This window comes from Xyrauchen texanus, chromosome 10, assembly GCF_025860055.1.
Source record: "Xyrauchen texanus isolate HMW12.3.18 chromosome 10, RBS_HiC_50CHRs, whole genome shotgun sequence".
NCBI lineage: Eukaryota > Metazoa > Chordata > Actinopteri > Cypriniformes > Catostomidae > Xyrauchen > Xyrauchen texanus.
The window spans coordinates 17,747,835-17,760,707 of NC_068285.1; the positions used below are offsets into that span (position 1 = coordinate 17,747,835).

General features: G+C 39.2%; 1 protein-coding gene across 1 annotated transcript in view; it reads right to left on the bottom strand.

The window, feature by feature from the left end:
- Window positions 1-12,713, bottom strand: part of LOC127651028 (nuclear factor of activated T-cells, cytoplasmic 1-like) — a 43,703-nt gene extending 30,990 nt beyond the window's left edge. Inside the window, exons 1-6 of the mRNA XM_052136727.1 lie at window positions 12,445-12,713; window positions 9,939-10,971; window positions 9,628-9,787; window positions 5,172-5,374; window positions 2,070-2,242; window positions 1,543-1,683 (exon numbers count right to left, since the gene is read on the bottom strand). Of these exons, the coding sequence (XP_051992687.1) occupies window positions 1,543-1,683; window positions 2,070-2,242; window positions 5,172-5,374; window positions 9,628-9,787; window positions 9,939-10,971; window positions 12,445-12,463 (1,729 nt within the window). The 5' untranslated portion in view covers window positions 12,464-12,713. The remainder of the gene's footprint in view (window positions 1-1,542; window positions 1,684-2,069; window positions 2,243-5,171; window positions 5,375-9,627; window positions 9,788-9,938; window positions 10,972-12,444) is intronic.
- Between the last annotated feature and the right edge of the window lie 160 nt (window positions 12,714-12,873).

Genomic DNA, 12,873 nt, shown 5'->3' on the forward strand with positions numbered 1-12,873 from the left:
AAACTACAAATAAATAATAGAAGAACAAAAAAAGCACCCATTGCTTGCAGAAAAAGAGTTTAAATATCATTATAGAACTTTCAACAGCTCCATTTCCCAGAGTTCCCCTCTTTACTGGTACAACAATGAGACCGTTTCCTTTGGCTTTGTGTCATGGACTGCCAAAGTGTTCAAACGTGTTTACACTACTCAGCCTTGGCCCTGTCCACACCTCCTATCATTTTAGTTTTTTTTTTTTTTCATTTTTAACAATCTCATCAAGGAAATTACTGTTTGTAAATCTCAGATATAAACAGTCGAGAGCTACTGCTTCTATTTTCCATATGGAAAAAAGGGAGAAAAAGACCTGAATAAATACAGACCAAAAAAAAAAAAATCAAAACAAACGCCCAGACACAAGAGACAGCCCAGACTTCTCTCTTTTTCTCTCTTCTTTCTATTTGGGCTCCATTCCTGGGCAGCACAGGCAATGGAAAGTTCTGGAAATGTAATTCTGGTGGGTTAAAAATACAGCGCATTAATGCACTCCACATGTGGCACTCTGGCATACGAAGGGATATTTTGACGGCAGAGAGGGGATGAAGGAGGGATAGAGAGTGGTAGGAGTGTTTTCCTGAAGGAGAAACTGAGCATACACACACACACACACACACACACGTTTTTGATGACTGCAGGATTTAAAGACAAAGCAGGGCTTTTCCAAATACATACACAGAAATAGTAAAATTTTAAGGGCCCTTTACTATATTGTATATAAGCTCTTATGACTAAATACTAACCCATATGTCTATTACAGAGAGATAAGCTACCACAGCCCATTCTAAGCCCAAGCAGATGGTGAAGGAGTAGGAGATCCATGCTGGATCACTTTTTCTTCCATTGGAAGGTGAACAGGAGGTTTAAGGTGCAGTGAGTCATTTCTGCACCAGTAGTGGCACCAAACAAAATTGCAATCTGTTAATTTGATCAGCTTGACACAGCAATATTGGCTCACTCTCTGGCATGAGTTTTAGGAGGGACTATCTGTATGCCCAAACAATAGAAGATGGGTGGAGTGTTTAGGAAACCTGTCTGGAAACTATTATTATTTTTATAACTCCATTTTACACATTGCACTTTTATATGCATCTATATAATTTTTGTTTGAATCCCAATTTCCATACTATTTGTCCAATACAGTATGCAAGATTAGGTCCCAAATGCAAGTGAGGCCCAAATCATAGTTTATTTAAAATAGTATGCCAAAGGTGCTCAGATAGCATACTATTTCCAAGGATTTTTCAAGCCTGCACAGCTGTAATGTTTTGTAACATCGAAAAAACAAAATACACATTTCACCTTTGAAAATATGTATAATATGCACTGCACCATCAATAGCAGCTCACAAACGTTTCATACTTGGTAGAAGTATGTGGCTTGAGATTCAACCTTTGTCCATAAAGAGCTTTATGTTCAGAAACCTCTGAACAGAGACAATTTCAAAACAATTCCTATTGCTTATTCACGTACATACACAAACACAGTTTTATGTGTGTCCCCTACCTTGTGCTCTCTCCACAAACACCACCTTGGAGTCAGGCTGGAAGTTGTGCCCGCTGAGAAGCACCTGTTCCCCCCCTGAGGCGGCACAGCTTTCCATGCTCTGTTTATCCACAAGAGGCAGCTCCTGTGCTGAGCGCTGGGCTAAAGTGAGGAAAAAAGAGATTACAACCTGCCAAGGTTACAAGAACATTAGCCTTTAATTACATTCAAGTATTTCAGTCTCTACTCTCTGAAATGTCCAGAAATAACACCTCACACAAAGGGCTGATATAATATATGCTTCATATCCCTCCTGTGATCAGCCTTTAACTGGCTATAATCCCAAAATCACTCATGCTTTATGAGCTGTGCTCATTCGAGTGATATGTTTCATTTACCTCATAGCATTTGATTGGTCCTGCCAATTATTAATGCCAAAAAAACTCACTTATTTAACGAGAAAAATCTGTTTTTGTATTATTGATTCAATCCATCAGGACAATCTAATTTTGCTATGTGTAAGGGTGTAAGATTGCAGTTGAACTCACAGCATTCGATAGGGTTGGACGCCACCTGTAAGGACACCATCCTGCCATTTGGTTGGTTGATGTGGACACGGAACACCATCCTCACACGTGTGTTCTTCCGTCCAATGTCTGTCTCACCCTTCCGCAGTTCAATGTCTGAATTACGCAGCTTGAGAATTCCAGCACAGTCGATTCTGTGGTAAAGAAGGAACGTTAATGTTAGAGGGGTAGACTCAACAAATTCTCTCAGAACAGAAGAACAAAAATGTGTGGCAAATATTGTTAGACTGTTGTTTAATAAGCATTTTTTGGAATCAGAGTAAGCGTTAAATTAATCGCCTGTTTTAGATTTTTTTTTTTTTGCTATTGTTTCTGCCAAAATTTAGCTGGGCCATATAATTCTTTCTCCCTGCACAAATAAATGCCCTTTCTCTCTCACCCATCCAATTTCTACCCCTGACATGGCACAGATGTTTCTAAAAAATAAATTTACAAATCTTCTGTCTAGTCTAAATAGCTATTTAAACCTTGACAAATCTATGGACTAAGCATTTATTTAAGAGTCCAATGATCTGTGTAGCTTACTTTTTGGCAAATATAGGAAGTCTGAAAAACTTGAGAAACCATCTGTTAACACGGTAACAATTCTGGAATTTCAGATATACATCCCCATGTGTATGTGGTGAGGACTTGCACATTGTGTTCTAGGTGTTTAAGGCTAGAGTCATCCTGATGTGGGTAGTTGAAATTAAATACTTTGGTAAGTCCTGCGGTGTGACATGCTAAACTACATCTAAAACTATTTTAAACAGCATTTTGCCAATTATTTTATAATTATTATGCATGCAGCTTTATGTTCTAAGAGACTATGGAATATGTGTACTTTCAAAAGTGTGTCACATCACAATACCATTTAAAATGAACTAGTTAAGGCAAAGGTGATTAAAAATAGCAAAGCATTTTTTTTTTGCAGTCGCAGAAACTAAAATGTATACTTTTTCTTATAACTTTGGCCTAAAATCTTGATGTTGGTTGACTTGAAAAGTTAATATCCATCACATTATTAGAGGTTGACCTATATCTAATTTTGCTGATACCGATAAATAAGGTGTTAAAAGTTAGCCAATAACGGATTAATAAGCAGATACGTTTAAAATTAATACATTTAATGTGTTTAAAAATGTTCAGTCTTTCCTTACTGTGACAGTCACAGATATAGAGGCTACGTGTACTATGAGTCCAACATTTAAAAAAAATAAATAAATGCTATTTATTGCAAAATCCCAATAATAACCAAAAAAAAAAAAAAAAATACGATTCTGTTCATAACGGGAAACTTTTAACTATAAAAAAGCCTGAAGCCTCTAGCAGGTAAATTATCAGATAAATGATTTTGCAGATAACCAATAGTACACAAAGCAACTATTTGTGCCGATTAATCGCCAAAAACTATATGTCGGTTGAAGTTTTAAATACCAAACACAAAGTATGAGCAATAGTAATAGTGATGCTTGCCTTAGAAAAAAAAAAGGATCATATGCACCCCTGGGTTGTCAGCTGATATGGGTTATTCAATGGCCGATGCTGAAACCAATATCTAGAGAGCAGGATGTCCGATGGCTGATATAAATTCCAATAAACATAGCGATTGACAAATCTGACCACTGACAAATCTATTGTTAGATTTTGGATCGGACATGAGGGAAAGTTAACGCTTAATCTGCCAAGCGAACATGGTTATCGTCTGATGGAGATTATTACAAAATGGCCAAATATCGGTTGATTAATCCACCTGGCTAATACTATATTGGTCTATCACTAATCATTATGTAGTTTTTTGATCATTCATCATTCCTTTAGGAAAATAAGCTGCCTGCCTCCAAACCAAGTTCTATTTAAATAGCAGAATATATTTTCTCTCATATCAAACGATAATGTGAAACAGATACTATATACAGCAAATTGGATATTTTGCTTTGACTCGGGGGCTTAACCATTTTCTGGCTAAACTACAGAAATGTGACAAAGTGGGCATGTTCCCCAGAACGTTCTGAAACACAATCCAGAGGGGTTTGGAGCTTTTTTGTATAAGTTATGTGTTACATTACAGAGCGGGGAGAAAGTGCTGAGCTGGTAAGACCGCTACCGCCTGGCTTGCATACCAGACCCCAGAGCCCCATTATGGGCTCCACGCGACCAGAGACCTCCTGTAACATGAGTCCTGGAGCTCAGACAAGGGAAATCCGCCACGCTGTGAATCCGTAGCGAGTATGCACACACAAATACACACTTCTGCTTAGCAACTACATTCACAACAAGGGGAATAGTGGTAAAACAGAAGGTTGTCTATAGAATATTTAAGATTTATAGACTGAGACTACCGTGCTGGAAAATCCAAGCTTGTAGCTGTGTTTTGGAACATGGTAGCTGATTTCTAGCTGGTTTAAGCTGGTAGACCATCTTGGACCAGCAACAAACCAGCTACTAGATGAAAGTACCAGCTTAAGGTTATAAAGCTTATTTCAGAAACATAGTGTCTGGTCAGCCTGCTAAAGACTAGCTTGGACCAACTAATAACCAGCTTGGAACATCTAAAAACCAGCTACCACAAGCTAGTAGCTGGTTGGTTGCTGGTTCAAGATGGTCTACCAGCTTGGATCAGCTAATAACCAACTTGGAATATCAAGAAACCAGTTATCATGTAAAAAAAATTAATAAAATAGCTTGATGAACTAAAGCTGATATGACCAGTTGGTAGCTGGTTTGTTACTGGTCCAAAATGGTCTACTAGCTTGGACCAAGCTAAAAAACAACAACAACAAAAAAAAACAGTTACCATGTTCCTAAAACCAGTCTGAAACCTTAAGTTGGTATGACCAGCTGGTTTGTTGCTGTTCTAAGATGATCTACCAGCTAATGACAATAACACAGTTACCATCTTAAAGTGGATTTTCCAGCAGGGTTGTTTTGTAGTTGCATTTTTGATTGTTTATTGCAGGAAATCAGTACAGGATGCATGAGGATATACACATTTATAAGGTATGCACATTTTCCCCACCGGGCTTGTATTTCTGTTTTTCCTCTGTGTCTTTCCGTGACAGACGTGTAAAGACGCATACTCACATGGCCCTCATGTTACTCTCGTGCAGAAGTGGAATCTCAAGAACTTTGGTATTGGACTGCATGACCTCGTGGCTTGGTGTGGACACAGTTTTCCCGGTTATACGGTGGACCTGGTAGAAGGCATGAGGCCGTAAAAGGCGGTCATCTGCCGTCCCAATAAACAGCTGTAGGGTCAGAGGTTCGCTCTCCATGTAGCCATGAAGCTGTAAGACACAAATACTTATTAAGACTAAGAGGCGAATTCACTAAAATTCACTTGTGTCATGTTTGCATGCAGTATTTCAGTGTAAAAAACTTTCTGCATCTTGCTTACTAACCATCCACAATTTAACCAAGCACTAAACTTGCTGAAATTGCATTAGTAGAATTCAAATAACTGTCATTCTTTTCAGTACAAACATGCTTCCTTCCTGTGTAAATGAGGTTTTGCATAGATCACGTCTCATTCACAAAATTGATCATAGTAACAACGTAGTGCTTTGTGCTTATTTATTGATCATGGCAGCAGTAATACATAAAATGATCACGATGGTGATGATGATGATGATGTACATGAGCGCAAATTCACAATTTTTAAGTATCTAATACACATGTGATGCATGAAGACCCTCAAAGAGGGTGGTCAGCATCTGTGGTGAAAAGGCTGGACAAGTCTGTATATTTATTTAAGTGGATATGCTTCAGCCTGGCATTAGTGTTTATTCAGGCAGTAGGGAGTGCACAGGCCAGAAAGAGCAGTGCAGAGCAGTCCGAGTACCCTCCCTTCTCGTCATTACATTATCACCCTCTAGAGGAATGCCAAGAGTTCAGGGAGTTCAGAGCCATGCGTTCGCACCTCCGAGTGCTGTGGGTCAGTTCTCACCCACTCATGCTCTCAACCTCCATGGCACATCTGTGGCAGAAGAGGGAAACAGCTCTAGAAAAAATTTAGAACTACAACATGGGCTCCTTTGAAGAGTTACAGGCCAGATCCAGTAAGCATATATTGGATACTGAGCAAGAAGAACTCACTAACAAAAAAAGTGCCATGTTTTTCAGAAATATATCCAAGGTGATAGCATTTTTTTTTTTTTAAGACATGTACCATGAAAAGAAAACATGGTATTGTTTGACATACCATGTTATATGAACATGGTAATAATTTAATAACATAGCATAAATCAAAATACGATAGTCCCAGCACTGAACCATGGCATCTTCACAGTACATTTTTGAACAAATTTCTTGTCCTTGTTAAAATAAGTTAAAGACACTAAAAAAGACACTTGCAGTACCATGGTAATACCATTATCTCAGAGTACCATGTAAATACCATGGTAATCATTTAATCCCACGATGGTTTATAAGCAAAGTACCAGAGTTTTACCATCAGACACCAGAACTGCACCATAGTGTTGGCACAGTCTTGAAGTACCTACTACATTTGTTTTTTATATATACAATTGTATAATTTAAATTATCTTAAAATATCATGTAAATAGTATGGTATATGAACAATCTAATTATTCACTACCATGGTATATAACAAAGTACCATGGTTTTTCCATATCTGGTATCAGCTCTGCACCATGGTATCGCCATAGTACTTTTTAAAGGGCTTCTGGTCAAATAAAAAGAGACATAAAAAGACTTTTCCATTTAAAAACTATACTTGCAGTATTAAAGTACTAAAGATCATGTCAAAGAAGGCCTATAAGATAACATTACTATGAATATCATAATGTGGAACATTGCTTTTACAAAACAACCTATATTTAAGGATTTTGTAACTTATTCCACTTATTCCCTTATTCTACAGTGGAGATTTTTGTTGACAGAGCTGTTCTTTAAGCATTTTACTTCCTGAGAGACTTATGCACAGACGTGGAAGCACATAACTGTGGTGCAGCAGGCTTACTTCAGAGGCTACACACTCACGTCTACCATCAATCCAGTGGCGCATGTGGTCGAACTGCATCCAGGACAGAAAAAATAAAAAAAACTTGACAGAAACCACCAGGAACCCGAGTAAGGGGGGAAAGAGAAAGAAAGACGGGGCTCTAGCAGCCTGTGTACAAAACTTCTGACCACCAGAAACCATCAAACCCAAGTGGGGTTGGCTGAGTGAGGCTCTAAGACTAACTCTGAGCAACACAAAGGTTACACAACACAAAGGTGCTTTAAAATTGTGGTTCTCTACTGTTTTATCTGCAGAAGCTAGATTTTACTTTGGACATGTAGTGACCCAACCTAGTAACAGAATGGTTTGTTACTCAGAAGTAAAGTGGCAAGTGAGATTCGTCCTCCGCCACCCGGATTGAGGCGGGCCACTACGCCACCACCACGACTTAATTGGGAATTGGGCATTCCAAATTAGGGAGAAAAAGGGGAGGAAAAAACAAAATAAAAACAAAACAATGAACAATACTTATTAATCATTTATTAATCTTAGTTAACATATACTAATACACATTTAATATCAAAGATTGTATTAGTTAACATTAGTTAATGCACTATGAACTAACAGTGTACTAACAATGAACAATTGTATTTTTATTAACTAACACGAACAAAGATTAATAAATGGTAAAAAAAATATTTTGTTAATTGTTTGTTTATTTTGTCTAATACATAGTATTATCTGTATGTCTGTATTCTCTGTATACCGACACGTTTGGTGTGAACGGCCCCTAACTCATCCGTTCGCGTGTATCTGAGCGTGTGAGTGAAATAATTTTTCTCCCTCACTTTTAAAAGTTTTGAAACCTATATAGTTTGTCATTTTAACTATGCATGATTACATAAATACTTGATTTTATTAGCATTTAGCATTGTTTTATCCCTGCTGTCGCCGACCCTTTCAGTGCAGACCTCCGACCAGTTTTTATGTCGCAACCAACCAGTTGAAAACTATTGCTTTAAAATACAGAGAGCATGGCTCATTCATTGAAAACCAGGAGGACGTTAGCTGTGGTGGTGACAGTACATGTAGGGAGGTGCAGTACACTAAAAGAGGAACATGTACAGCTAAGAAATCTCTCATTTGATAGTTGACAGAATGGGACAAGCATGTTTGAGGTGCAATCGAACACTCCCCTTCACTCGCCTGCCAGAAATGTGTGCTGCAGAGACTGGACGCCTCCGCAGGATGCATGTTGCACATGATGTCAGTTCAGAACTAGGACTAAACAAAAGACAGTCTGTAAACTAGGCTGGAAACAAAACAAAAAATATGAGAGGGTGAGAAGACCATGTTTTTTCATACGTGTTGGACAGAGCCACATGCTCAATTATTAGCACCTCGATAAGTTGAATTGAATTCCCCAGCAACCTCAGAAGTGTATGATGAAATGTTTGAGTTAATTGGCTTACTAAAGCAGTGGTTCTCAATTGGTTTTGCTGTAGAGCATAGATTTTACATTGGAGTGGTAAATGGTGACCCAACATGTTCCTAACATTTGTACAAAAGTAAACAACAATGTCCTTTAATTCAAACATTGATAATGTTGGCATTTGTCTAATTTGGATACCAAGAGACAGATGAATTCATGCAGAATTTGTATAGATTGATTTGACGTCAACAACAAATGTTATCCTGCATTTTAAACGATTATAAATATATTTATTATGCTATCTAAACCATGCACGATTATATGGTGAGCATTTTATTATTTGTTTTATCATAGCTTTCCCCTGTTGTCTGCGAACCAGAACACACCTGCTACACATTTTTTCACTGCAACCCACCAGTTGAGAACTACTGGTCTAGAACACTCAATCTTCTACTTTAACGCTTTGAGTCCTGTACAGCGATTTTTGCAACATGTGGTACACATACCCCAAGAGTCATGTCCAACCACAGACTTTTCCAGATACAGCCACACTCCTGTCTTTCAGGAATTCTGCAATCCATTAAGGGTTGTCTGCAAATAACTTGTTCAGCGAATACCCATGATTCAGCTTCAAAAGCAAATGAGATATATGAGTCAATAACGTCTGCTGAGTGGAACAGACTGACTTCAACACTGTCACCACGACACAAGGAGATGATGTTGCATGATGTTGAATATGTTAGCTGGGAAGTTAAAAATTAATCCATACTGTGAGGATCTACCCTTTGGATGACAGCCATAGCCATATTCGTAGTACATCACACCAGTGTTATTTACTTGGCTACTCTGCCTCTTCATGCAAAGTTCAACATAGAATTCTTAGATTGTGATCTAACTAGCTAACCAATTCCTGCATCACCCCTGATGCTGACTGAGCCTGCAGCCTTTATGATCATTAAAGAGATACTGTAACTCACCCAAAAATGAAAACTCACCTTCGCCCTCAAAGGAGATATTTGTTTTTGTTCCATGGAATGCCATTTAGGTGACTTAATGACAAATTTATAATTTGTAGGTGAAGTAACCCTTTAATGATGCATTGCTTTCAAGTTGAAGGACCCCGATGAAAGATTAGGAACATATACCTGGACCACTGGATGCCCTCCTGCTAGTGCCTTCACAGCCCCTCTGCTGCCCTCTGTCTCATAGTGGGCACGGTGATGGGATTTGGGTTGGACATCAATCTGTAAGCTGTATGGCCCTGAACTGGAAGGCAACTGCCAGTCAAGTGCAGGCAAAGATGGACTTAAAAAATAAGAGTGATCGAGTCCATTAGTGAGACAGAGAGAAAGAGAGAGAAACATTGGTTAGCATGGATAAATTACACTCTGACAAATAATATGAAAGATATGTCTTCCATAACCTCTTGTCTAGAACCCAGACATGTGCTACCTACCTGATGTAAGGCTTTGGCTTGGACCAATATGGATGCTGGGGAACGTTCAAGAAGCCACTGCAGTAGGTCTCTTTTTTGAAGGACAAGCGTGCAGCCGAGAAATCCTCCTGGCAAAGCTCCAGGGATCCTGTCTCCTCTCCACCTGGTTCTATTTTCAAATTCATCGAAGCACTATGTTCCAGACTGGTCTTGCGTGCCTTCAAAGGGATCCCCTCCCCAAGATCTGTTAATCCGTCTGTGGTGAGGGCGTTAATGGCAGCAACGATGGCAGAGTTGGTGTACTGATTAGTGTTGGGCAGCCAGGTGTCCTCCGTCACACTGAGACGTGGTGAATTTTGCGGCGACGGTGCTGGTGATTGATTTGGTGAGTACGGATGGTACTTGAGCGATGAACTGCCATTGAAGCTGTACTTCCGTTTACCACCACAAGGGGAGTTTGATCGCGAGCCTCGAGGGCCCACCCAGTTATCATCAGTGATGCTGGTACGAGGAGAACCAGATGGTGAATGTCGTGGAGAAGCACCGAGGGTGCAAGACTGCAGTGATGAGGAACCTTTAGGGGAGACGCAAGGAGACTGCCAGGGCGAGTTCTGGGGTGAGTTATCGTAGTTATACGAGAAGCCTGATTCGTATGATGATGCATCAGAGTGGCAGCTGCGCGATGACACGCTGCTTGCAGGGCTGAGGCAACTGGGATCGCGATAACCATCAGCGTTTGGCAATGTTAACGTCATTATGGAATTGACCCGCTTGTCCACCGGCACACTGTTGTCCTCCACTTCATCTTCAGGGAACTGTCCATAAGCTGTAATCTCAATGCGTGGACTCTCCAATGTGGGAGCTCCATTGGACCGGGGACCGGATGTCTGGAAGTAGCCAACTGAGCTCATGTCGTCTTGGGGGGAGAATGAGGATGGCTGACTGATGGATACTGACAAGGAAGGGTTGGTCTGGAGATGGTGGTACTGGGAGGGTGGGCAGGGGTTACTCAAAGAAAGGCTGATGCTGGTGTTTGGGCTGTAACTGTATGCATCTGAAAGGCACAATGTGACAAAAACATAATATTTTCATGAGGTGACATCCTGGAAATATCTCAAAAGAAGCTATGCAGATAAAAGAGTCTGCATGCTAAACATATACCCTAAAAGGAGATAAAAGAGTAATAGTCACAAATCTGTAGACTTCTGTTATTACAATTAGATTTTTATAAAAAGACAGTATTAAATAAAGACACTCTACTCTTTAAAGTAATAACTGTGAGTCAAGAACGTTTGTGGTAAAAAGCCACAACCTCTGCAGAGGAAGCAAGGTGATACACAAATACCAGGCCAAAAATAACAAAGCGTTAAAAATATCTTCCTGATGACAAAACCAGACGGAAAACTAATACACATGAGCAATCTTTCTCTAAACACGAAGGCAAGCATTTGCCCCTATGTAATGTATACACTAAGATTATAGTACAGCGCAACACTCTAGGTTTTATCGGCATGCAACATGAATAACACAAACATGCCTTGTATTAACCCCCCAAAATTGCTGGAATAGAGGGGACAGGTTGAATCATTGACACATTTTTAAGATTTACGAACACTTGTAGCATGCCCAAACACTTTAAAAAGTAGTATTCATACATCATTATAAAGGCAATGGCTTATGGAAGTTCATGTCTGTATACACAGTCATTATTTTAATGAAAACTATCACTGCAGTCCAGTCCAACCAGGTGAAAATATATTTGATTTAAGTTAGTCCAAACTGATTGAGTCAATTCTTGCTTTGATTTCAATAAAATACGGAAGATTTTCATTTTTTTGAGAAATTAAAAACATGGGCGGAGTCTCATGCGAAACTCCGCCCACAGAAAACTTTGTGCGCAAGAACGCTCCCTGATACTAATTGCATACTAATGCATCTCTAATGTATTTCTCATGTATGTCTCACTTTTGCAACAAGGTAACTTCTGCATTTTAAATTTGTATGATAATTTTGTGACAGTAATACAATTACTATTAACTAAAAAGTATTAGTAATATGACAGCTTGTTTTTATTTTAGCTGAATCATTCTGAATGATGCTAGGTTTTCTTGTGAAATGCACAGCTGTTTCTAAGAGAAGAGCACAAAAATCCCACAATCTAAATAACCTCCCACTTCGTCTTCGTCACGCCCACCACTCCCTTCTGCAATCTCTTAACAGAAGGAAAACTCATTCAGCCCTTTGGTGAAATTTAAGATAACCTTAATTAAATTAGATCAATAATAATACAATGAATACACTTTTAAAATAATTGACAGTAAGACACTAAAAGATGGCGAATGCACTGAAGCCTTGAAGTTATGTCTTTTATTTTTTCATCAAAACGAAAGGTAAACATGCAAAAAGTGCAAAAATAAACACGTTAATTATAATAGTTACGAATAATATAAGACAGAAAACGTGAGTAAAACATGTTATAGTGTGCGTAAATACATTTATTCTTCATAATACGGAGAAAATGCGTTACCTTCCTCTGCGGATTTCATGCTTGCGAGTGTAGGGTGAACTCTGGGATGAAACTGTGTTCACTTCTACCGCAATAAAGGTATATTCCAGTCGCGGGAACAACGGGAGAACTATAAATTAGTTAAAATCTCAGATGATACGATATACAACACTCAAAAGGCGCATGCCTTGAGTGCACGCGAGAAAAGTCTATTAATAATATTTTTAATACAGCTACAGGTCTAACTCGTATTATTTTCTATTCTGGACTAGCATGTTAGTTTCCAGGGGTTCTGGTGACGCACTGCTTCGCGATGGAAAGGTCTCTGTGTCTATATAAAGCTGGGAAACACCTCCATGGAGCCCCGCCCCTCCATTTAGTGACGCAAACACCACGTCTCAAGCTCGGCAGCAGATGAGGATAGGGATTCTCTCTCTAGTCAACGTTTCC